General features: G+C 39.9%; 3 protein-coding genes across 4 annotated transcripts in view; 2 read left to right on the top strand and 1 right to left on the bottom strand.

Annotated features, from left to right (window-relative positions):
* Positions 1-3,235, top strand: part of prr14 (proline rich 14) — an 11,750-nt gene extending 8,515 nt beyond the window's left edge. Inside the window, exons 6-8 of the mRNA XM_037688603.1 lie at positions 410-519; positions 1,983-2,051; positions 2,947-3,235. Of these exons, the coding sequence (XP_037544531.1) occupies positions 410-519; positions 1,983-2,051; positions 2,947-3,235 (468 nt within the window). The remainder of the gene's footprint in view (positions 1-409; positions 520-1,982; positions 2,052-2,946) is intronic.
* A 966-nt stretch (positions 3,236-4,201) lies between these two features.
* LOC119421854 (transmembrane protein 265-like) lies at positions 4,202-9,829 on the bottom strand. 2 transcript variants are annotated; one of them, XR_005187379.1, is made up of 3 exons: positions 9,407-9,829; positions 6,606-6,820; positions 4,202-4,795 (listed from the first exon to the last, which is right to left on the bottom strand). XR_005187379.1 is itself a non-coding variant. In XM_037689219.1 (2 exons), exons 1-2 carry the CDS (start codon positions 6,816-6,818, stop codon positions 4,643-4,645), a joined length of 366 nt encoding a protein of 121 aa, XP_037545147.1. In that variant the 5' UTR covers positions 6,819-6,821; the 3' UTR covers positions 4,202-4,642. The 2 variants fall into 2 exon arrangements, 1 of the variants encoding a protein (XP_037545147.1); XM_037689219.1 differs by lacking the exon at positions 9,407-9,829 and having other exon boundaries at positions 6,606-6,821.
* Positions 9,830-12,678: 2,849 nt separating this feature from the next.
* On the top strand, positions 12,679-19,090 carry rusf1 (RUS family member 1). The gene is made up of 14 exons (XM_037688712.1): positions 12,679-12,952; positions 13,024-13,101; positions 13,176-13,290; positions 14,524-14,569; positions 14,659-14,691; positions 14,785-14,890; positions 16,694-16,795; positions 16,938-17,008; positions 17,084-17,268; positions 17,366-17,423; positions 17,492-17,556; positions 17,643-17,780; positions 18,768-18,833; positions 18,927-19,090. The coding sequence occupies exons 1-14, from the start codon at positions 12,803-12,805 to the stop codon at positions 19,010-19,012; spliced, it is 1,299 nt and encodes a 432-aa protein (XP_037544640.1). The 5' UTR covers positions 12,679-12,802; the 3' UTR covers positions 19,013-19,090.
* The last annotated feature ends 6,551 nt before the right edge of the window (positions 19,091-25,641 follow it).

Raw genomic sequence — 25,641 nt, 5'->3', positions numbered from 1 at the left:
TGTAACTAATAACAATAATAATAACTGTACATTAGCTATTGTAACAATAATAATAATAACTGTACACTGGTTACTGTAACTAACAATAATAACTGTACATTAGCTATTGTAACAACAACAACAATAATAATAATAACTGTACACTGGTTACTGTAACTAACAATAATAACTGTACATTAGCTATTGTAACAATAATAATAATAAATTTACATTAGTTATTTTAACTTCAGAACTGAAACGAGCATTTCATAGATGCAGCTGTTGTTTAATGTTAAAATGCTAATCTGCAGGAGGCCACGTAAAGACTAAAATACCTCTGAAAATAAATTTTAATGAAGATCTTTTGTTGACAGCGACGTTTACATCTTTGAGTTTCATAAATGGTAAAGTTCCTCGTTCTTTATCGCAGGTTGTGAAGAAACGTGAGGAACGAGGAAAGGTGTCCTCCATCAAGATCCGTAGAACTTTACCCAAACCTCAGGCCAACCTGACACCCATGGGTCTGCCCAAACCCATCAGGTACTTTAGATATGTCGGATTATAACAGATTAAGGCACAGATGTCAAACTCCGGGCCTCGAGGGCCGGAGTCCTGCAACTTTTAGATGTCTCTGATGCCACGCAGCTGAATCAAATGAGGAGGTCATTAGCAGGACTTTGGAGAACTTGACTGCACCGAGAAGCTAATTCAGTCATATGATTCAGCTGTGTGGCATCAGAGACGCTTCTAAAAGTTGCAGCACTCGGACCCTCGAGACCTGGAGTTTGACACCCCTGGATTAGGGAGTGGTGGTGCAGAGGTTAGAGAAGGTGGGCTTGTGATCAGAAGCTCGCTGGTTCAGCTCCTGGTACCGACGACATCAAAATGTGTGTGGGAAAAGTGAAGCACCCACACCTGTCTCCACCTTCATTTGCCTTCTTGCTCAAGGGCCCTTGAGCAAGGCCCTTAACCCCCATCATCTGCTCCTTGGCAAATTAATGTCAAAATAATTTTTAAACTTACAACACCACTTTATTTATAAAGCACTTTAAAAACGACACCGTCGGCTGTATGTGGTGTTAAAGTAAAAAAATAAAATAAAAATCTTTTCAAAGGTAACTAAACTTTACTTTTTGTTTCTCTAAACACCACATTAGATTAGATTAGATTAGATTAGATTCAACTTTATTGTCATTGTGCAGCATACAGGTACAGAGCCAATAAACTGCAGTACAACCGACAGTACACAATAAAGTATTACTACCAGTTATTTACAGATAAACGCAGGGAATGAGTATGGAGAATACAGATGTATGCATTTATATGCCCAGTATATGGAGCGTCTAAAAGTGAAATATGCAGACGTATTATCACAGCAGCAAATAAAATAATGTCTATAATGCAAGTATGAACAGTGCAGTATTGGACTGTACAAATACACAGTAGTCCCTCGTTACTTCGCGGTTCGTTTTTCTCAGACTCGCTCTGTCACGGTTTTTCAAAGTCAGATTGGACATGACGCACAATTGGCTGATGGATGGATGAGCGGCACGATCGGCATGGAGTTTTTATTTTAAATTATTTAGCACCTGCTGCAGAGGTGCACATGTGCAGCCCACACCTGCAGCGTGTGTCTGCAGCGGAGAAGTGGGCGTGGCCGAGAGCAGCCGAAGACAGAGAGCAGCCGAAGACAGAGAGCTGAAATCCTGACATTTTTGTGCTTTTAGAATGTTTTTTGTTTAGAAACATTTAGAATATTGCAAGAGTGTGGGAAAGGTACAGGTGCTGTACATGCTCAGCGTTCCGAGCTTTAAGACTTCAGATACTCAAGTGGAGACAAACCTTGAAGATAATTTAAACTGTAACAAAACTCGCCCTTGAACCTGGTCATCGTGTGGAAAAATGATCAAATCCTGCTGGGTCACACTGAGATTAACAACACGTTACATTATCCAGATGTTTATTTGTTCATTGCTGCATTCTTCTGTTCTGTCACTCCGCAGGTTGAAAAAGAAGGAGTTTAGTTTAGAGGAAATTTACACAAATAAGAATTTCAACAAACCCCCTGAAAGGTAAGTTCATCACAGACGTACTTACATAAATAAGCTCAAATGAGTCTGAAGCCTTAATCCTGGCTCATTTTTCAAAGTAGATTTTTTTTAATGGTGCTCCAATTCTTTTAATATTTACGAGAGGTGTGGACTGCAGGCAGGCCCGTTCAGCACCCGGACTCTTGGACCATGAGGCCTTGCTGCTGTGACAGAAACGGCTCGTGGTTTAGCGTCCTCTGCATCGACTGAGCCTTTCCAGACGTGTAAACAGCTCGTGTCAGAGACACTGATGCACCCCCATACCATCAGAGAGGCAGGCTTTTAAACCGTGCACTAATAACAGACTGGATGGTCCCTCTCCTTTTTAGCACAGAGAACACCGCATCTGCAGTTTATAAATAAAAACACTGCATGAATCTGGCTTCTTCTTTGCCTGATAGAGCTTTAAGAATCATTTGTGGATGGCATAGTGAACTATGTTCATGAACCCAGAACAGAACCAGACCTGTTTTTGATGCAGTGGCCCCTGAGGGCCCAAAGATCACAACCATGCAGTGTTGACTGTGTTGTTCAGCTCTCCAGATTGTTTTAATCTTTTGGTGGATTTATGAAGAGCATTATTCTTCAGTCGTTATTTCTGTTTTTAGACTCAGATTGTCACAGACTGCTGAGCCTCTGCCCATCTCTACATCTAAAAAAGTTCATTCTGTACAAAATGCTCTCCTTATAACACGTTTATAAAATAAAACGGAAAAACGTGAGGAGAATCCAAGAACAACCAGACGGTGGCAGCAGAGTAAATAAATCAGTAAAACGTGACGTTTTGAACAGAAGTTTAAAAACCTTTTGTTTGGACGTTTGTCTACAGTCCTAACTCTTCCACCTGCTTCTACTTTGGTCTTTTTTTTTTCTCCAGCCGTCTGGAAACCATATTCGAGGTGCCTCTCAATCGCAAGAACGGCTCCGAGTCCTGGTGCGGTCCGAGGCGCAAACGTTTCCTGGAGTTCCTGGAGGCCGGCACGGTCAGGAAACTAAAGAAAGTTCCTGTCGGAGCCGGGAAAGCGGGCGTCTCCTCCTCCAGGACGAGACGCAGCGGCGTCCCTAAAGACGAGCCGTCCCTCACCGTCCAGGACGTGGACTCGCTGCTCTGCACCAAACTGGACGAGTTGAGTCTGTGGCTGATCCACGATCAGAGGGACGGCTGAAGGAAGTTCACTGTAAAAGACCGGACCAGCTCTTTCGTCTCGTCCTGAAGGCAAGCTCCAAGTAAATAATTCAGGTTTTCTCTCGTAGCGTCTGTAGCCTGAAAGTTCACGGACGTTACGCCACAAGAACCCGTATATAAAGATAATGACATGCACCGTACGTTTGTTCTTATTTACAAACCTCTGCTGTCCATCGTGGATGTTTTAATGAAACTGAAGGAAAACAAAACTCGTTATCTTAAATATTTTGTATTACGTGGTTTAAGGTTTTTACTTTCCACTCTGCGCCGGTCCCTAAAACGAAGAGTCGGGATGTAGTTTCCTGATCAGCTTCATCGTCACCGGCTGCTCTTTCTGCAGCAGTATGGAGTCGTTTATAATAATGGCAGCTATTTTTTTTTTTTTAACAGTAATTCTAACTAAAACGTGCCAGCAAGAGGTTTGTGTTTACAATCAGAAGAGTTTCCAACAGACTCTGGACTGTTTAAACCTTTGACTCCGCGCAGGACGGAGGCTGATAGTTTAGTTTGTGGGGGCGTCCGTTATAAAAGCTTCGACCTCTTGGCGCGCCACAGACATGATCAAGCCAAGTACGTTGCTGTGGTGTTTTTATTTTACTCAGTAGCTCATATTTTTGTCTCAAAAGTGTGTTTTTGTAGTAAAGATATTGCCTTAAATGTAAAAACTCAGAGCACCAAATACCCAGTTTTATTATAAAAAAAAACTTTGTATAAAAGTACAATAAATGTATACATTTAACAATCGTAACAATGCAATAATGCCAGTTTAACGTTGGCACAGAAAGACTCGCGTTTTAAAGCGCTGCCATATTCACCATGCCATTCTGTCTCCAGTGGACGCCCAGTACTTGGTGTGTACATCGTAGTACTTTGTATTTGTGTAGTAAAGATGAGCATTTTACTCTTAATGACAAAATACGTCAAGAATCGAGCCAAAACTGGTGCATGACTGCTCTAATCTGACACGTGTAAGTGCGTTTGGAAAGGTTTCAGCCTCTTTAGTTTATTTTTTCCACATTTCTTTTGTTAATCTGGATTATTTTCATTCATAGTCTCCTCAAAGACAAAGAAATTGTTTTTTTTTTTTAGGATTTCTGTGGTCAAAGCATGCAGAAAACCTTTCGAATGCACCTGTTTGTGTCATGTTTTAAATTATAGGCAATACCGGATTTTATATGGTCATTTAAAGATGTTAAATAAATATAATACATGTAAAAGTTGTGAAGTTATTTCAGCTGAAGGCGGGTTGTTTGTATAAAACCAGTTTTTCCATCAGCAGGATGAAGACGGCGCAGTCTTTATTTTGTTTTTTAGTTTTGTGTTAGCTCAGTCCTTTTCACAGAACCCAAACGATATTTCACAGGATCGTTCCCCCCGTTTGGGTTCATCAGTCCTTTAAGGTGGCGAGATACGAGAAAAGTGCCATCAGAATGGGGATGGAGACGATGATGGAGACCCACGTCACAATGGAGATGACGCTCCATTTCTTTGCTCGCCGAGAGAGATTTTTAGCTTTTTCTGTACCCCGTGCATGTTCAGCCTGAAACAGAACGAACAAATGTGCTTTTTAGGATTAGATCAGTGTTTACATCCGCACAGAAAAATACATTGTGAGCTCTTCTGGTAGTATTCAACCTGAAGTGAGATTACTTTGAAACACGAAACCTATTTAAACATTTTTTTAATTGTAAACCAGCCGCGCCCATCGTTTGTCAGCAGCTTTATTTATTTACGAAAGACTGAGCTGTTTGTCCTCCAGACTCCACGGAGAAACCTGCGCTGATCTCACATTTCACCTCTTGATGGATTATTTTCACATAAGAAGCTTTTGCTTCGAGTTAAAACAAAAACATCTAAAAGTGTACTTTGGTGAATAACTACTAAAACGATCTAATGCTATTTTGATGCTTGCTCAATAATCCAGGTAGAAAAATCTACAAAAGTTTAAGTCGGGTCCTCTGGACGGATTCTTCTTGAAACGTTTCGTCTTTTATCCCAAAGACTTGTTCAGTCTGAGGAGCTGCACTAAACTCAGTCTTATAAACGGCACCTTCTCATAGTGGATCAACCACTTCTCTGTTGACATCCAGAACTTGCTCTTCACATGATAAAGGAGGACCGTCAGCCTAACGACCGAGCGTTAGTTTCCTGATGGCCGCTCGTTATTCACAGAGGGCTGAGTGATCATGTATTTTTCGGCCTATAAGTCATGGAGTTATTTTTGTGCATAATTTGCATGCCCTGTGACTTTTACGCCAAATTGACTCATTTATAGATTTTTCTCATATTAATAAACCGATTTTTGGCTGAGATATGACGTTTTCATTCATTCTGACTGAAAATATTGAACACTATCATTTTCAGCCGCTAGCTGGCACTCGAGTAGTATGGCATGCCGTTGTATCACGTAATAGGTAAAAAAAAAAAAAAAAGGCTATTAATGACAAAATCGGCTTGCCATATATTGCCACTTTTGTCCAGCTCCGGGATCATGCCTGGAGCAACCGTCAAAATCAGCTTAATTTCGCTGCGCCGCCACGGTTAAATGCAGCTGATGTGACCTTTAAAGTGCGTTTATAAGTAAGTTAGACTGAGACACACCTTTGCTATAATTTTGAGCAAACAAATAATTGTTTTTAAGTGTTAATCTTGTTAAAGTCCTCCCGTGCACGCTCCCGTGGCCGCCATTTGGCAGCCAATCGATTTTTGGCGCATCGGCCCACATTTCCGGGTAGTCAGCGGTGACGTGTAACAGATGCGACTTATACGGCGAAGTACCGTATTTATGGATTTTTCCACTTTATTAGACGTATTTGGACTGATGTGACGTGTACGGCAAAAAATATGGTACTAGCAATAACAGCATTGTAAGAGGGGGACAGTTGAACACAGAGGCTCCGCCCCTGTTTAATGGTGGGCGGGTTCTCTTCACAAAGATGGCTTCCTTCACTCCTCTCAAATAAACGTTCCTCTCCATGAAGGATGTGAACATCTTCATCCCTGAGTGACCTCTGGTCTGCAGATGAGTAAACTGCAGAGTCCCGGCCTGATGATGTTGCTCTTTTCTGTGTCCAGCTGTCCCCATCGTACAATGCTGTTCTTGCCAGTATCACTCAGCCCTCTGCGAATAACAAGCGGCCATCAGGGCACTAATGATTGGTCGTTAGGTTGATGGTTCTCTTTATCATGTGACCTTTTTATCTTTTTTAAGACTGTTTTTATTTCCTTTAAACAGCAGTATCCAAATAAAGGATTTACACACATTACATCTGGAACTCAAATCCTTTTCATTGCTGGACCTCGGTTTAGTTCCGAGTCTTTACTGAATATATAAAGAGAAGATTCAACACCATGAATGAATATTTCAGCGCGTGGATTCCGATGCAGGAGAGGCCACAGATGACGCTGCACACGGCCAGTCTCCTGTGGTGCTTGTGGTTGCAGAACAGCACCGGGGGCCCCGCGTTCCCGCGCTCTTCGTCACCTGGTCCATCAGCCGACCCGTGGGTTATCAGGGCGCCATTTGCTCCCAATGTGTCCATTGGTAAGTGCTGGGAGGACATTTCTGCAAAAGACGAGTTTAGGAAGCTTGGTTAAACATTTTGACTCAGATTTTAACTAAAATTCTGCTTTGTCCTAAATAAATTTAAAAGTAACTTTATTTATTATGGAGAAAGTGTTGGTATCTACATGGTTATTTTCAGATGGTATGTTGCTGTTTATCAACTAGATTTCCCTTTTTGTTTTGTTTTTTCTGTTTTCTGATTATATTTCACGTGGTTTGGGCTCTTCCACCATGTCTTCAGTCACCCTCACTGGTTTTTTTTCCTTGCCCAGTTTGTCTCTGCTCCTTGCTCCAGGGAACTCCTCACCTGGTCCCCGTGTCATCGTACCAGGTGTTTCTTCTCTCGTCGTTCGACCTCTCGGTCTCCATCATCCGTGGAGCACTCGGTTCTACTCGTGCCTCCTCGTGACCAGTCTGCAGTTTCAGTTGTAAGTTCTGCCACGCCAGCTGTTTGTTTTGTTTTACAATAAAGTTTAGTTTTATTTTTGTAGCTCCTCGTGTTGGTGCAAGACCTCCATACAGCTGTGACAGAAAAGTATTAAAAGACCTGGCATTCCTTGAAGGACATCCTTCCGTAACGTTCCTTCAAAACTGATTAAATTTAAGCCATTTTTACGTTTTTATGGTGCAAAAACTTTACACTAATATTCAAGGTTAACAAAACGGTGTCGCATATCTGTAATTTACTGATCTGAGTTGAAAATAAACGTCTCCCCTGCCTGTTCCTCAAAACATCCAGACCGAACGTCATAATCCTGTGAGTTTTTGAGGTCACAGTTTTTGAAACAGAAACTTCTGGATGGTGTCACAAGACGATCGTTCCCTTTTTACAAAAGACAGAAGCTGAAAAACTTGCTGGCTCGCCTGGCTGATTGGTCGTCGTGGCAACTAGAAAACTTCTTTATCTAATCTCTGCTTTGATCAAAGAACAACATATGGGAAGATTTGGCACATATATTTTTTTTTTTCCTTAAGAAAATGCAACAGCGGTGTTGCAATGAATTTGTTGTGTAATATTAAACCATGCGTAAATCATCTGAGGAGTGTGAACGTCGTAGGTTACCAACAGGAGATGACTGATTAAACCACGTGGTTATATGTGAAGCTGTTCTACACACTAAGAACTGCTGGGTTAGAGCCGCTGGGTCATAAACTGGGTTAGACCAGACCAAGTACTGGGTCAAAACGTTTGACCCTATCCGTGTACCCACCGTTTTAAGCCAGAAGAGTTTGGTTTCCTAAAATAACATCCATTGGCGCTAGCTAACTGAAGCTAATAGTGTTTAGCTCCATCTAGCTAGCACCATCACAAGTTTTAATTATCTAATAACCCAGATTTTGTGCTGCTCTTTTAAAATTAACTTTTAAATGTCTAATTTTAATTCAACAAATCATTCTTTTTTTAAACTCCAGAAAACTAGGTAAACTAAGGACCACTGACTGGATAGCAATGTTGCTAACGCCCCACTAGAAGAGTAGTTGTTGTTGTCCTATTGCTAGATCCCGTCATCGTCCAAGTTTCACGATAAAATGTGTTTCTAGTAAAAGTAATGCCATCAACTGAACATCTACCAGCGTCACATATAAGCTGATCGACTGGGAATCAATGTCGCCAACTCTTCCCTTAACAAAAAGTAGTACATTTGAAGTTTATTTTTGCAAGTATACTTTAAGTTAACTATAAGTATATCAAGTATACTGCACACCAAACTTGTAGTGTACTAAAAGTATACTGATTTAATACTTGTTAGGACTAAATTGGGACATTTTTGTATTATTTTTAAGTATATCAAGTTTATAAAAAGTAAACTTTAAGTACACTTCCTCATTTTTACTGTAAAATAAGTATACTTGTAGTACACTTAAATAAACTACTTTTTGCTAAGGGTTCAGTAGAGAAAACTGCTATTACCTGTCATAAAAGTTGCTGAATCACATCATCACCTAATTTCCCTAACATCCAGAAAATAATCACGAGAGAGACGTTATTTCCATGTTTCTACTTAAATAACTACCTTTTTGCTACTTTTAGCATTTAGCTAATCTTTTGCTAGTATTAGCTTGTGTTTCGCTGCTTTAGGCGGTTAACGAGCGCTCTGATTCGTTCAGCGTTTTCAGCTCCTTTCACGAAGTCCAGCAAAGATGTTCAGAAGTTTCCCTTTCACTTGAAACACAATTTATCTCGTTTGTGCTTGAAATTTGCCGAGCAGCTGTAATTAGCCAAAGTATTTTTCTGTTTTTACCACTTACTGAAAATCAAACAGATTTTTCAGCCCTGGTCAGATCACTGTTTCGCCTGTTTCGTATATTACCTGTAAACTGGGTAGTGCAGGTTCTAAAAATAAAGGAACAAAGTGCGTTCCTTATCAACTTAATAAGGAACGTGTCTTTTTAGTTTCAAATGCGGCACAAGACAGCTGGCAAACCATATGTCAACACGATGACCCCACACTGCTGAGGTAAAGCCCAAATTTGATCCAGTGTTGGGTTGTTTTGAGACCAGCAGATTGTAGTGTGTAGTAAGTGCGTTGGTGTTGGTGTGTAATCAAATTAAATCTTGTTTAATGACTTATTGAAAGCACAAACCTGGTCAAATTCTGCCGTGTCTTGGATCCACTCCTCAGGCTGAGCTTCTGTGAAGCCGAGTTTGTCCAGTTTCAAGAGATAAATAAAGGAGTAAGGCTTATTATCTGTGTTCCTCCCTAAAGATTCCTCTCACAGGAGACGAGCGCGCTTTCTTTAAAAAAAAAAGTCAGGAAATTCTCCCTCCTGAACATCCAAACCTGATCCCGTTGAAGTGAAACGAGTCCTCTGACGGTGGCCGGCCTCTGTGTGAAAACTTGATGTCATAAAAGTTGCAGAATGACAGGAAGGACGATCTGGACTGAAACTCTTTGTGAAACCTCCACGCCCATTCACTGAGGCTGAATTCTGCCTTCTTTCTTTTTTTTTTTACTCTTGTCCTCCCTCACGTCCACTCTGCTGCACTCGTTCCTTCAGTCTTCTGTTCTCAGCGAAGACTTCCTCTTTAACTTGTCAGTGATAAACCCTGAGGAGTTACAACCCTCTTTTATTATTTTTTGTTTTCCAAACCACATTCCAGAGAGGAAGGTAAAGGGTGTGTCTGCACTTGCAGCGCCCGAGGCTGAAGCATACAGACTAACTGGTTTACATGTACAGAATACACAGTTTTTTTTTTTTTTTTTACATTTTTACCAGCAGGTAAACGTCACAATCACAGCAACTTATTTCACCCGAACTTGTCCAGTTTGTGTTTTTCTTCTTTCTGACCCAGAGAAAAGAAACTCCCTTTGACTCAGACAAGTTGAATACGTCTCTTACCACAGAAGACGGCCTGCTTCAGCTCTGTAAACACAAACTTGGGAGGAACCATGTATTTTACTTGATTGTAGCTGGACGAACCAGATTTTCTCACTCGATCGCAATTAGGACAAGTCGTGAGACTTCTTTTCTCGCTGACGTGGTTAAGAGACGTTCTTTTCCCCGTGGATATTTTATGCTCTGAAGAGGAAACTGTAGCGAGAACTTCCTACTGCTGCAGACGTCACGCAGAAAAGGAAACGTCACAGCGGCAGCGGCGACAGCAGGAGGAAGATCTGGTATTTCTGTTGTTAACCGAGGACGGCTTTTATGAAAATCTGCTGCAAAGAGAACGCAGTGCGGGAACGTGTCTACGCTGTCCGGCCAAAGCGTACCCCATCTCAGACACCCCACTCACAGAGAACCGCCTGTGTCTCAACGCTATCTCATTCCACGAGTTCTTTGAGTGTCTCTCATGTATTTTTCCTTGATTATCTTTATAAGTTTTGCTGCACCAGTTGTAAATATGTCCATATTTTCTAACAGCCTTGGCCAGCTGCTCCTCAGCAGAGTAGAAATGAGAGAAGTGTACTTCAGCAACTTGTCCACAAAAACACACATACAAAGTTCTGACCAATCACGCAACACCTGGCACATACCTTTGCTGAAAAAAAAAAAAAAATTCTACCAGGAGCTTGTGCACAGAAATGGCGCGCAATTTTCGTCACGCAAACGCGACCGTGAGAACAGATTTCGTCGCGTCTTGCAGATTATAAATCGTCCTGTAGTGTCTCCTGGGTTCACCTCTGCTCAAAAGATCTGAGGAATATGCACGTTCCTGTTGCCAGAGCTGTTGATTCTGGAGCGTGTGCCCCAGATTGGCATTCTGTCCGACAGCAGCCTCGATCGAGACTTCAAACGACCCGTCCAGATGACTCGGCTGTTGTTTGCTGTAAATATTGTGCTCACGAGAATCTGGTGATGAATTAAAGGAACTCCCTCCAAAATGTGTTGATTGCTAAATTAACTCTGTTTTCAGTGGTGGCTCAGATGCATATGTCAAATATTTAACTAAACTTTTACAAGAAATATCTTATAAAATTATGTATATATATATATCATTGTATTTGTGCTTTTAAGTAAGATATAAATCTACACAGACACCATGTAAATAATGATAAATCAAACTCAAACTGTTTGTGTTTTTTTTTTTTTAAACAAGTTTTTTTTTTTTTCACCTTTAGCTGTAACTAAGAAGGAAAGACGTCCCAGAGGAGGATACGGTTTATTTTTAAAGTTCGGTGAACGACACCAACGTTGTCACGGAAACATGTTTCTGCTAACACACAAAACACGTGACGCTCTAAACTCCACAGGAGTTATGAGAAAACATTTTTGACCCGACTCATACAAGCATCAATTTTATTTTAATTCTCACCATTTATTTATTTGCTATAGAAATAACCAAGTATATAATGCCAACAATGTCATGTTGTTGTTTCAAGGGATTCAAGGTTCTTTATTTGTCATTCGCACCTCATGTAGTACATGTGGTGGAACGAAATTATGTACACAGGGTCCCAGTTACATCCAACAATTCTATATTTACTATATTTATTTTGGACTTGTAAATATTGTATTTCTTTTTCACTTTTTGGTACTTTTATTTCAAATCCACATTGCATGCTTTAGTATTTTTTTGTTTGTTTGTTTGTTGTTGTATTGTTTATTAACGAGTCAAATCAGTTCTTCTCATCCTGAACGTTTCATTGCACTGTTGACCCTGTGTTAATCTGCATATGACAAATAAACAACATAACAAGTCTGTGTAGTAACTCTATAGATAAGAAGTCCTAAAGTAGCATTATAACAAATGATAACAATAAAAAAAAACAAGTGGAAAAAATATTATTCAATAGTTGTTTTGCAAACCATTCTCTCACTCATCAGCAACAGAGCCTTTGAGTTTTAGGAAGATTAAAAGTGAGTTTAATGATGGGGATTTTGAAGAAAAAGTAAGTATTGAAAAACTGAAGCAATTAAACAAAAAGGAAGATTTAACTTTGGAACAAATTGACATTGGTCAAAAGGAACTTTTGACTATAAAGTTATGAAACATTATTAAATACAGATATTTGCTAAAGGATTGGACCTGTATATTTTATCCTGTGTCCTTTGCTTGTTTTGTTTGTGCTGTAAAGTACAGCACTTTGGCTTGCCTTGTTGTTCGTTTAAGTGCTTTATAAATAAAGTGGCATGCTAAAAGGATATTTGTATTTTTATGGATCTGAATTAATAATTTACTCGAAAAAAAAACGTAATAATCCAAGTAAAATAAAATGTTTGTAGTTCGGTTATATTTCTACCAGTATTTTTATCATTTTCGTGGCACATGAAGTTCAAAGTTTGATGAAAATTTAAGCGTATTAAAAAGTCAGCAGTGCTTCTTTAAGCCCCGCCTTCAACTCCCAACCCACCAATGAGAACTCGAGAAACGGCGAGCGCGGAAGTAAACCCGGAAATGCCACAAATATAAACAAAGCCGTAAAGAATGACACGTCGGCTGCGAACAAAAACACGTAGACACGAGCTTAAATGAATTATAGACTTCAGTGTCGTAATTTTTTTTTTTTTATGTTTAAATGAGTAAGAACCAAAGAAATGGAGGAAAACGCGGGTTTGGTTTTAGCTACAGAGAGATATGGCAGCGCTCAGTCCTGGAAGTATTTAGTGAAGGATGGAGGGATGGAGAGAAGGAGGGATGGGGGTGAAGGAGGATCAAGAGGCAACTCTGTGGTTGGATTTTTTAAAGTAAGGAGCGGTTTAGTTTCTGACTGAGCTGGCTTTTCATACATTGTCTAAGAAGTTTAAATTTATTTCAGAGCGTTTTTCTGCCTCAAGGCTTCCCAGAAAGTGTCAGCGACGATTACCTGCAGTACCAGTTTTGGGACACAGTGCAGGTAGGAGACAGTAAGCCCACTGAGATGATTCTGGTCAGTGTAAAGTTTATATTTCTCCTCTCTGTGTGTGTCAGGCCTTCTCCAGCTCGCTGTCAGGGACTCTGGCCACTCAGGCTTCTTTAAAAGGTGTTGGTGTTGGAAACCAAGAGGCGACTGTAGCTGCAGCCACAGTTACCTGGCTGCTGCGAGGTAAAACTCTTCAGTAGTTCCAGGTCTAGGGTTCCCTGTCGATTACCAGCGCCGATTTTATTCATGTGGTTAACCAAAGTGGTTAAAAACAAACAGGAAAAAGCAACATGTACAATAAAATGGGCCCCAAAACAAAGTGAAACGAGGGAACATCCAAACCCAGTCCTGGCCCTCGAGGGCCAATATTCTGCATTTTTTAGATGTTTCTTTGCTTTGACACCTGATTTGAATGAATGATTAACAGGCTTTTGTAGAATTTGAAGACCTGTTGAAAAGCAGAAAAACAACTAAAACGTGGGAGAGTGGCCGTTGAGGTCCACGATTAGACTTCACTGGTATAGACTCTGCAGTTTGGGTTCAGGTTGGTCCAGAGTCCGTGGGCCCAGTCCCCTCTGAGCTGTAATTTAAAACCCTCAGCTGCACTGAGAACATCTGGGTGGAAGATCTCTGAGCGTAAATCTGCTAAAACTGGACCAACTGCAGGCGATGTGGAGATGATTGTCCATCCACCTGCTTCCTCCTTTCTGGGTCGTGGGGGTCACCGGTGCCCATTCAAAGACCAAATCTAGAGAACTGCAGCCCCAGACTATGAAGACGTGGACAAGGGTTTTGTTTTAGCATTTTAACGTAACTTACGGAGTAAAAACACTCATCATCTAGGGTCTTAAAAAGCAGAGAACGTCTTTTCCCTTGAAGAATCTACACCTATAGATAAAAATAAAATATTTTTAACTTAAATTTGTTTAATCCTGTTGCTCTTATCCTGACAGCGGAGGAGCAAGAAGGCTAACGAAACTCTTTGAGAAGGGAACCATTTCCGTCTCAAGTTTTTTTTTTTGTGCAGACTTGTTTTTGTTCAGAGACAACTCTTGAGTTACTCTGAAGAAACGGGGGGGACCAAAAGAGGTGTGGAGCAGAACTCGGCTGCTTTTAACTTTTCACTAGTCGACCATTTTGCCTCTGGTACTGCCTCGCTTCGTGGGACGAAGGCACATCAGGGGTGGGTTGGCTTCGACCCCCTCACTGCCTCGGCCCCTTCAGAAATCCCAGCGCGGCGGCCAGAAGACATCCAAGTCCCAGCTTGAAGTACTTTGTCAAAGAATCCAACGATTACTTTCAATTAAATCTGTCAACAGGGAAAAAACATTATCGCCCATTTGTCTTTAGTGTCATGCAACAAATAAAAAAACAACAAATTATCCTTTGAGCTGTTTAAAAAATACCTGTTTGCAGATGGAACCGGCATGTTGGGAAGGATTCTCTTCGCCTGGAGAAAAGGGTGGGTTTGAGTCCTGCAGAGTTTTGTGGAACTTGAGTTTATTTTTTAAACATAAATTACTTTTAAAGATGACGTTCTCTGTGTTCTAGGAGTAAGCTGGACTCTGAAGCCAAAAAGTGGAGGTTTGCATTAAGAATCCAAACGCTGCCACGCTCGGACTCCTGCTGGTTTTGTGACTTATTTTCCGCTTTCGTTTGTTTTTGGCTCCTCACTAGACTTTTTGCCGACGTTCTCAACGACGTGGCGATGTTCATGGAAATCTTGGCTCCGCACTTTCCTGCCTGCTTCACTCTGATTGTGTGCACTGCAGGAATATTCAAGGTAAAACTAACTCCACCTACTCTCAGATCACATGGTAATCAGCTGTTTTGGGAGCTAAACATGCAGGAGCTCCATTAGTCTTAAAGTTAGCGACTTACTTTACGTCAGGTTTATTTTGATCATTTGTTCACTTCTAAATAAATGCTCTGGAGTTTTCCAAGTTGGAAAATACAAACTTAAAAACCTGAAAAAGAAGCTTAATGGAACGTTGCGTCAGAGATTCTGTTTCGCCCTGGAAAGCAAAATAAGAGAAAATTCAAAAGTTTGGATCCTTCGTGTTTAATGACTTCATTGAAATTTGCTGAAGAAACTGAAATTGGGTCGTTAAAGCTTAAAAAAGCAGAACGTTAGCTAAAAGCCAAAAGCAGCATAATGCTAGCTAAAAGTAGCAAACCTCTAACTAAAAGCTAAAAATATCAAAAGGTTAGCTGCTGCTTCTTTTTCTGTCAGTCTCTTATCAGACGTCGTCACGGCACATCATCAGCCAACAGGTCCGTTTATCACCGGCGCCTGCTGGTTAACCGGGTCGTTGTGACCCCAGACCGATCCGGTGAAGCAGTCGTAGATCTACATGTTTGTTTACAATTTTTACTTAACGTTGCCCTTCCTGTTGCAACTCTCACCATTCATCTGGACCGGCACCAGAACTACACAGGAAGTGCCCTTCCAAAGACTCGCTTCAAAAGCCTTTCTAGAAGCCAAAAGTAGCAAAGCGGTTGTTAAAAGTAGCTAAAATCCTAAAGTGGCTAAACAAAAATATTTGTTATATAACATGTGATTGGATTCCATTGGCTAAAGGATAAATTGTGTCTCGTTTAGTCCTGTCACAATTAACAATAAATCAATTAATCGCATGATTAATGAAAATTATCAACCTCGTTTTCATTTATCGGCTTGATCGTTTCTTCGTGTCTCTCTTTCTACTGAAGACACTGGATGACAAAAGGTGCTCTTCACTGACCCCCCCCCCCTTTCTCTTTTCTCTTTAAAATCTGTTTTAACCGTCCAAAATTGTGTTGTTGGATCATTAAAAGCAGCTAAGTTGAGAAGCTAAGCTACGAGCTAAGCTAACAGGCCGACCTTGGGGAAAAATCCTCCGTCTTGTCAAAGCTCCATAATTCACAGTTGAAACCCGTGCCTTCGCGTAAAAAGTTGTTTTTCTCTGCAAAAACAAGCCGAGAACTTGTTTACTGATTTTTTTTAATTAAAAACTTTGTGTGAAAAACGCTATGCTAAAGAGCTCAAACCACACCGAGCGTCCACCATTTTGAGAACCGAAAAAAAGGAAGGAGAGACAGCCCGTGTCACGTCAAGGGGCCTCCCTCCCATTTTTCTTAAAGAGACACGCTGCTCACTCCCTCACTATCCATCCTTCAGTTCAAACAGTCTTATACTGTCATCTGGTGGTCAAAAAGGTACACGCAAAACAAATTAACCAACATTTATTTTTATATTTGACAATAATGACTAATTATTGTCAAATTTCAAACAATATTATCGTTTATCGCAATAATTTCTGAGACAATCGCCCAGAAAAATGTGTTATCTTGACAGGCCTAGTCTTGTTGTTTATAAAGCTGAGCACAGCAGGTAAGGACTGATTAGTAGAGCTGCAGTATCTTGTCATAAAAAGGACTAAAACGTGCACCTCTGCTGGAGCCAGCTTGGACTGATGTCACATGTTGAGTCCCGGTTCTGAAAAACTGAAGTGTCTGATTCAAAATGGAGACGAGAGCTCGGGTTTAGCATCATGGAAGGAAAAGTGAACTTCTGCTCTGATCTGTTTGTGCTCGTTCTCTTTAGTCGGTCGTTGGTGTGGCCGGCGGCGCCACCAGAGCCGCTCTGACGGTCCATCAGGCTCGCAGGGACAACATGGCCGACATCTCCGCCAAAGACGGGAGTCAGGTATAACTACCACCTGCACGCTGTAAAAAATAAACAGTAAAATCTTTTTTTTTTTAGTGCCGTAGGCGTTTATCAGCTTCCACTTTGTCTACTGAGACGTGGAATGATCCAGACTTTCTAATATTTGTTTTGTTTTCTGCAGGAGACTTTGGTGAACCTGGCTGGACTTCTGGTCAGCTTGATGCTCATTCCTCTCGTCACTGATAATCCCGTGTAGGTTCTGTGAACAACCCGAACATTTAACATTTAGCTCTGCTGTGTTTAAATGCAGCGTTTCCCTCCCCTCAGACTGACGCTCAGCCTCTTCTTCCTGTTCACCGTCCTCCATCTGTTCGCCAACTACAAAGCTGTGCGCTCGGTCGTCATGGAAACCTTCAACGAAGCGCGGCTTTCGATAGTTCTGCGGCAGTACCTGAAGGACAAACGGATCCTGAGCCCGCTGGAGGCTAATCGGAGAGAACCGGTTCTCCTGCGTACGTAAGAACGCGGATATTTGGAGCTTTTTTAACTTAAACGGCACAAACGAAACCTCTGACGTTCAGTCTGTTTATGTTAATGAAATGTTTTCAGAGTTTAGGACAGCGGCTCCAATCAAACTGGGAGTGAGGCTGCAGGATGTGGTACAGAGGTAATTACATTTAAGCTTTACACGTTTAACGTTTAGCTCCGTTTTGAGTCTCGCCGCTTGTTCTGCAGCTCTGAAGAACTGAGTCTGGCTTCGAAGGAGAACAGCCGGCCCTTCCTGTTAGGAGTCACAAACGGTATCCCACCTTGGTCCATGAAACAGCTGTTTGATTTACATACATTGATCTGGGCTTTATTTTAAACCCTGTTATCTCTCTGGCAGGCTGTGTTTGTGTGTGTTTGGGACCAGAAGCATCGGTTTGTGATAAAATCAGAGCAACGTGCCAGGCCGTGTGGCTCAGCGACAAGCTGAGCTGTCCAACATCCAGAAACCCTCCGTGCGCCGCAGCGAAGCAGCAGAGTGAGTCTTTTTTTATTTTGTGAATGCCGAGTCAGCGCTCGCATCGTTTATTATTTTCCTGTATGATCCTGCATTGTTCTATTTTAGTCATTAATGAATTAAAACCTTCAGCTCATTCGGTAGATGGGTGATGTAGCTTTTGTTTTGTGTAGCCTTTATACTTTTTAAAATCATGACCTTTTTATTTAGAAATATTTTCTTCATAGAAATGCAAACCTTGTTCTCTTTAAAATCTGCCTCAGCTACTGGTTCTTAGTTTGTCATCTGCTGCTACTTTTAGCTTGCTATAATAGCTAAAGTAATAGCCATGAGTTTAACCTTATGCTACTTTTAGCTTTTAACTTGCCTTTTGCTGTTTTTAGGCTTTAGATCACCTTTTTGTTTCTTTAGCATTTAGCTAGTTCTGTTACTTTTGATACCTTTGACACCCTTTTGTTAATTTAGCTATTCTTTTGCTATAATTAGCTTCAATTTTTCTACTTTTAGTTTTTTAATGAAGTTTTTGTTTCCTATAACTTGTGAGAAGCTATTTTTGGCTTTTAGGTGTGCTTTTGTTAGTTTAGCTTATTGCTAGTCTTCTACTACTTTTAGCTTTTATTGCTACTTTTTGTTACTATAATTTTTTTACATGTAGTTTGTAATGAAGCTTTTGTTGTTTTTAATTTGTCCTTTGGTAATTTTAGCTGTATTTTAGTTAGCCTTTAGGTACTTGTTGCTACACTTTGTCTACTTTTAATTTTAGCTAGGTTTTTGCTGCTTTCAGCTATTGTTTTGCTACTTTTGTTTGTCCATTTTCTTCCTTTTATTTTAGCTAGTGTTCCTTTAGCTTTAACAGCTTAATTTCAGCTTCTTCAGTAAATTTCAGCAGTTTTATCAGCTCTCAGCATTCACATTAAGTTGTCACAGTTTCTCTAATTTTTTTTATTTTTTTTATTTAATGTTTCATTAGTCATATTTCTTTTTTTTTTTTTTTTTTACAAATTTAAGGTTTCTGGGCAATTGTGTTTGAGAGTCACAAGGTGATGGAGGCAAATTTCAAGCCATTTCTGAAAGGTGACCTCACTCAAACTAGTTTAAACCTACAGCTTAATTAAATATATTCAGTTTTGTATCATTATGTGATTTATGCTGGTTTTTACTCTTTAGGCGTCGAAGCTGCAGGATGGGACGTAAAACGAACTCTGCTGGACTGGGATGAGTGGAGAGTCGAGTGGAAAACAAAAAGGAGCTGAGCAGCTTCAACACTTTTTTAATTTGTTCCTAAAATAACTATTTTTAAGTGTTTGATCAAACTAACGCCTTTGGTTCAGACTAGGGAAATTAAAATATATTTGTCCAAATGTCAGTTTGTTTTGCTTTTTTAAAACAAATAAATACATTGAATCATGAATGTACAATTGTGGCAACTAATATAATATTTTCCTCCCAACAAAACTTGCATTGTAAACAAAAATTAGGAGGAGGGAACAACTTCCGGGTGTCAAAATAATGGTTGTCAAAATAAAACCTTAGTAATTAAGCTGACGTATGCATTGTATTTGTACTTAAATTTAATACGATAAGAATTGCAAATCTAGCAGAACAAAACGTACATTTTGACATTGTTGTCATTAATTTCGCGATAGTAGGCGTGTCGCTTTTATTGTGAAAAATCTTACCCGGATGTGAAAGCTATCGTGTAGCGGTGTTAGCATTAGCTGAATATTTTTGTTTGCTCTTAGTTTTATTAAAGATAAATAAATGGGAAGATATAAGTGTGCCTATAATTGCGAGAACTCGAGCGATTCAGATGTTAAATTCTTCAAGTAAGTTCTCAGTTAAAATATTTTTAAAAATTAGTTGCTCATAAATAACAAACGGGTAGTTAGCTGGCAGATTATTATCTTGACGTTTGGCAACTCTTTCCTTTAGGGTTCAGATTTCTGCATCAAAAAATGTAAAATAAACGTAAATTTAGAATAATTACTGTAATTTATAACGGCATTGTGAAAAAGCCTTTGTTTATTAAATGTTTTGCTTCCATGAATAAAAACAGGTTCTGATGAAATTTTAGAAGTACTGATCCAGAGTTTTTGTTTTCTGAAAGTTTTATTTTTAATAACTTTTCTCTCCCATTTTTAGTCTTCCTACTTGATCATTTTAAGAATAATGTTTTTATTTAAGTCATAGGCATAAAACAACCAAACTTAAAGTATGAACCAGTGTTAAGTTTGCACACTAATACAACAACAAATAACAAATTTAATTAGAAACCTTTGGACACTTTGTAATAATCATAATAATAAATATAATATCAATTTTCCACCACTTAGCTCTTAGCTGTAATCGGGTCACAGAGTCAACAGGTCCAGGAGAGAAACCCAGACCTCCCTCTCCAGCTCCTCCTGGGGGATCCCAAGATGTTCCCAAGGCATAGAGGATATATAATCCCTCCAGCAAGTTCTGGTTCTGCCCAGGTCTCTTTCCAGTGGGATATGCCCTGAAAACCTCCTAAAGGGAGTCGTCTAGGAGGCATCCTAATCAGACGTCTGAACCACCTCAACCGACTCTTTCCATGCGGAGGAGCAGTGGCTCTGCACCAAGCTCCGCCCAGATGATGGAGCTCCTCCCACTATCCGAGCCTGTCCACCCTACGTAGGAACCTCATCCTTTCTGTCATGATCAGGCCTCATGACCACAGGTGGGGGTTGGAACGTAGACAGGCCGGACAGTCTAGAGCTTTTCTTTTCAACTCTTTCTTCACCACGACTGACCAAAGCAACGCCCTCATTACTGAGACGAGGCCCCGATCCGTCCTACCATTCACGAACAACACTCCTAGATACCTGAACTCCTCCGTCTGAGGCAAAGACTCCCGAAGAGTGGCTTAAAACACGATTCATGACCGTTTTAAAACTGTTTAAAACCAGTTTGATGGATCGATACTATAAATAGTGACAAATAGAACTTTTGTGTTTTCTGAGGAGGTTTGTGTCCGTGCAGTTTCATAGGTTTTGACATCTTGCAGGTTCCCCCTGTACAATCCCAGGAAGCTGAAAAAATGGCTGTCCAACATGAAGTGGAAGGACTGGACTCCGAACCGCTTCTCCGTGCTGTGCATGGATCACTTCGAGGAACAGTACATCGACAGATCGGGGAAGTCGGCGACTCTCCGAGAAGACGCCGTTCCCACCATCTTCACATCCTCCGGCGACACGCAGAGAAAAACGGTTTGTATTTACTGAACTGAAAAATTCATCCTGGTTTGACAGTAACTCTGTGAAATGTTTGCTTTGACCTTTTTCATTTGTTTTTTTTTTAACTGAATAAAATGTTAATCTTACTTCCTACTCTAGGCTTCTGTCATCCCAAGACGTAAGAGGCAAAAGGTGAAGGCATGACTTTTACTCAAGATGACCAAATTCTGTTTTGTGCCACATTTTTACATATTTAGCTTTAATTGGGTGATGTTCCCTCTTGTTGGCCTCACATGTCTTACAGTTGTGTTGTTTTTTTTTTTTCCTCTGTGGTGAAATTTAGACTTCCGGTGCTAAAGCCTCGGAGAAAGAATCAACTCAAACCTCAACAAGCCTTCTGGTCACAGCAGAGAATAAAGAAAGTGAACAGACCGAGGAAGAAGCCCTGGGGTACGCAAGCTTTCATTTAATGTCCTTTAATGAGCTGTTGTTAATTATTAGATATAAAGATTTAAAAAATCTAAATTTATATTGCAAATTTGTGTCTAGAACATACTTTTTTGTACTATTGTTTGTAAACTTGATACAGTCGAATGAAATATAAACATTTTTATTAAATAAAAAGTGGTGTATAAATGTTACAGACCACAAAAAAATTTTTAATTTGTGGCACACTCCGTTTTCAGAACCAGTCTAAAGTTAATTCAAACGTTAAAATGAGAGAAATTGTGCGTTTCTGTTAAAACGCAGCACATTTGCTGAGTGCTGAAGAAGCTAAACTGGGCAGTTGGAGCTAAAAGTACCAGAATACGAGCTAAAAATAGCAGCTGGGAAGCTGAAAGGAGCAGAACATTAACAGATGCTGAAGCTAAATTGAATAAAACTGTCAACTAAAAAGCACAATAGAAGCTAATGTTGACAAAAATGCAGCTAAAATAGCAAAACAGAAGCTAATATTAGCATAACATTAGGTTAAAGAACCACAAAAGATGCTAATATTAGCAAAACAGAAGCTAAAAAGTAGCAAAACAGTAGCTAAATGTAGTAAAATTGATACCATTATTAGCAAAGCTGTAACTTAAAATAACTAAACAGACACTAAAGCAAAACCCAACTAAACCGTAAGTAAATGACCAAAATAGATGCTAATATTAGCAAAGCAGAAGCTAAAAGTTGTAAAACAGTAGCTAAATGTAGGAAAATGTATGCTAATATTGGCTAAGCAGAAGCTAAAGGTAGCTAAACAGTAGCTAAATGTAGCAAAATAGATGCTTATATTAGCAAAGCAGAAGGTAAAAGTAGCTAAACAGTAGCAAAATTAAGTAATTGATGCTAATATTAGCAAAGGAGAAGCTAAAAGTAGCTAAAAGTAGAAAATTGTATGCTAATATTAGCAAAGTAGAAGCTAAAAGTAGCAAAAAGGTAGCAAAATGTAGTAAAATTGATGCTAATATTAACAAAGCTCTAGCTTAAGGTAGCTAAACAGACACAAAGGAGAAAAACAACCAAACTGTAAGTAAAGTAGCAAATTAGAAGCTAAAGCCAAATCAGCTAAACGTTAATTTTAAATAACAATTTGTAAATGAGCTCTAAAAGCAATAAAACATTAGCTGAATGCTAAGAGTATCAAAAGAAGCAGATTTAAAAGAGAACGTTTTTTTTTAAAGAACTGAATAAATCTCAATGTATTTCTATGGGTAATTTTATTTTAAATAGAGGTAAATATTTTGAAAAGTATAAAAGTTACACAGAACAAAAGTCGGCGCACCTTTTGTAATCGAGCTGAACGTTTTAATGTTGCGTTTGTCGCACCGAACCAGCCGTGACTGTTTGCTTCAAACTCTGGGAGACCGCACGGTCACGAGAAGTCGTCTCCTGGTCAGATTCTCCAGGGGACACTTGGACGTCCTGAAAGTGTCAAAATTTCTGCGTCTGTCTTCAGAGACAACGAGCCGAAGACGACGGAGAAATGGAGAGTCATCGTAGACGAGAGGCTGCTGAAGATCGAGTCGTTTCCACACTTCTTTCATGGAGACTACTGCGCACCGCAGGTGGGTGGCGGAGCGCGACGGGCCGGTTATTCAGCCGTTCATTTGGTGGCGCGGTGAACGCCGCTCGACTCTTCGTGACGCAACTCGTCATCGTCACGTTTGTGTTTGTATTAATTTGTTGTTTACTCTGTGATCCTGTTATTTTAGCTGTTCATACATCCAAACCTTCAGCTCATACAGAAGATAAGAACTATAATTTTTTATATATTTAATTTTTATACTTTTGAAAATATTTAACTCTATTTAAAAATGTTATCCCTATAAAAAACATTACAATCTCCTCCCTTTCTTTAAAAACATTGTTCTCTTTAAAATCATCAACAAACTTGCTTTTTCTTTTTTTTATGCTACTTTTTGCTACTTTTAGTTTTTAGCTACTGTTCTGATAGTTTAAACTTTTAGCTTCTTGAAGACTTGATAGTTTTCAGCCAGCTTTTTGAAACTTTAACTGGCATTTTATTTTTAGCTTTGAGCTAGCCTTTAGCTGCTATTTGCTTCTTGCTAGCCTTTGTAAACTGTTAGTTAGACTTTTAATTTTAGCTAACGTTTTGCCACTTTTAGTTAACTTTTTGATGCTTTTAATTAGCATTTTGCTTCTTTTACCTATCCTTTTCTGCCTTTAGCAAGCCTTTTGCCACTTTTAGCTAACATGTTGCTGCTTTTTGGTAGCATTTAGCTTCTCTTAGCACACCTTTTGCTACTTTTAGCTAACGTTTTGCCACTTTTAGTTAACTCTGACACTGTTAGTTAGCATTTTGCTACTTTTACCTATCTTTTTATACTTGTAGCTTGCCTTTTGCCAATTTTACTTAACATTTTGCTGCATTTTGTATCTTATCTACCTTTTGCTACTTTTAGAAAGCGTATTGCCATTTTTGCCTATCTTTTGCTACTTTTAGGTGGCATTTGCTTCTTCCTTACGCCCTTTTGTTAACTTTTTGGTAACATTTTCCTTTTTTTGGCTACCTTTGGCTACTTTTAGCAAATCTTTTGCCACTTTTTGTTAACTCTGCTGCTTTAAGGTAACATTTAGCTTTTGTTAGCTTATCTTTTTCTGTTTTTAAATGACATTTAACTTTTTTTTAGCTTACTTTTGCTGCCTTACATAGCATTTATCATCTTTTAGCCACCTTTTGCCACTTTAGGCTTATCTTTTGCTGCTTTTAGGTTACATTTAGCTTTTTGAGCTTCTCTTGAAAACTTCTTTTAGCTAGTTTTGTGTCGTGTTTAGCTTCAGCACTTCAGTTTCTTTAAACTGAGCGAACCCGTTCAGCGCTCATCGTTCACGCTGCCTGTTTGTTTCGCAGAAATGTAATTTTCTTTTATTTAAATTTATTTACAAACTGTTCGCTTCGCTCTCGCCTGCAGAACATCCAGTGGGCTCCAGACGACGACTCCAGTGTGAGTTATTCTGATCGTTTCAAATAAAACCGTTCGTACGGAGTGCGTGATGTCTTCGATTAACGACTCGCCCCGCCTGTTTTTCAGACCAGCGGTAAAGTCTCTGAAAACGTCATCGAGGTAAGTTCAGAACCGTTTAAGCACCGTACAAAGAGAACTAACCCGGCCGACGTGGCACGGTGGCTGCAGGTGACGGAGCCGTGGCAGTGGGTGGGGCTGGACGTCCGAGGACCGCTGCCTCCAACGCTGAGCGGACACAGATACGTCTTAACGGTGACGGATTACTACTCCAGGTGGGTGGAGGCCGCGCCCATGCTGTCGTGCCTTCCTCCTCAGGTGGCAAAGAATGTGGCGGATGTCGTCTCCCACTTGGGGTACCCGGTCCGGATCCTGTCCAGGCTGCCTCCAGACGTGGTCCACAACGTGAGTCCTGCCAGCTCGACGTTCTGCAGAACTTCTCCTGGCAGCAGCGTCACCGTCAACTTGTCTTGTCTCTGCTAGATCAACCGAGAGCTGAAGGATCAGCTGAAGGTTCGCGTCGCCCTGGTGGTTTATCATCCGCAGACTGGAACTGCAGATTTGATGACATCACAACTGATCGACAGGTCTGTATCCAGAGGCCGAAACAGAACGGTGCTTTTTTTTTTTTTTTTTTTTAATACGTGTAAAAATGATGGAATCGCCGCCGCTCTCTGAGGATGTTCGTCCGCTTTCACTTTAGTTTGTGTTAAAATAAACGAGAGAAACAGTGTGAATGCTTATTGCTTTAGAACTTGTTGAAAAACAGCTGAAATTTAGCTGAAACAAAAGAAGAAGCTTAAGTTAGCAGAAGAAAGCAGAAAGAACACATATTTGCTGAATTAGTTTTAAATAAGCAGAAATAAGCACAAAAATTAGGAAATTAGCTAAAAGCTAAATTTATCTGAAAAGGCTGAAAGAAGCTTAAACTACCAGAAGGAAGTGGAAAGAGCTGAAAAGAGCTAAAAATAAAAAAAAGAAAAGTGGAATTGGCTGAAAAATCTAAAAATAGCACAAAGACAGCTAAATAGTGTAGCTGAAATAGCAGAAAAACTTGACAGTATCAAAAAAGTAAATTAGGCTGAAAGTAGCAAGAATTACCATGAAAAACTTGAATTTATCTGAAAACCGCTGAAATTAGCTAAAAATGCTAAAACAAAGTAGCTGAAAAGGTAAAATAAGCTTAAACTAGCAGAAGAAAGCAGAAACACACGT

The sequence above is a fragment of the Nematolebias whitei genome, chromosome 15, assembly GCF_014905685.2.
Source record: "Nematolebias whitei isolate Nwh7 chromosome 15, NemWhi1, whole genome shotgun sequence".
Classification (NCBI taxonomy): domain Eukaryota; kingdom Metazoa; phylum Chordata; class Actinopteri; order Cyprinodontiformes; family Rivulidae; genus Nematolebias; species Nematolebias whitei.
This window is presented reverse-complemented; position numbering and strand designations above follow the sequence as displayed.

Bases quoted from the DNA above. Each gene is read 5' to 3' on its own strand.
- LOC119421854 (XM_037689219.1), bottom strand. From the start codon at position 6,818: ATGTCCTCCCAGCACTTACCAATGGACACATTGGGAGCAAATGGCGCC. The intron at 4,796-6,605 runs GTGTTGAATCTT...GTTCTGTTTCAG, and splicing joins CGCTGAAATATTCATTCATG to GCTGAACATGCACGGGGTAC.
- rusf1 (XM_037688712.1), top strand. From the start codon at position 12,803: ATGGAGGAAAACGCGGGTTTGGTTTTAGCTACAGAGAGATATGGCAGC. The intron at 13,102-13,175 runs GTAGGAGACAGT...TGTGTGTGTCAG, and splicing joins AGTTTTGGGACACAGTGCAG to GCCTTCTCCAGCTCGCTGTC. The intron at 17,269-17,365 runs GTACGTAAGAAC...AAATGTTTTCAG, and splicing joins GAGAGAACCGGTTCTCCTGC to AGTTTAGGACAGCGGCTCCA.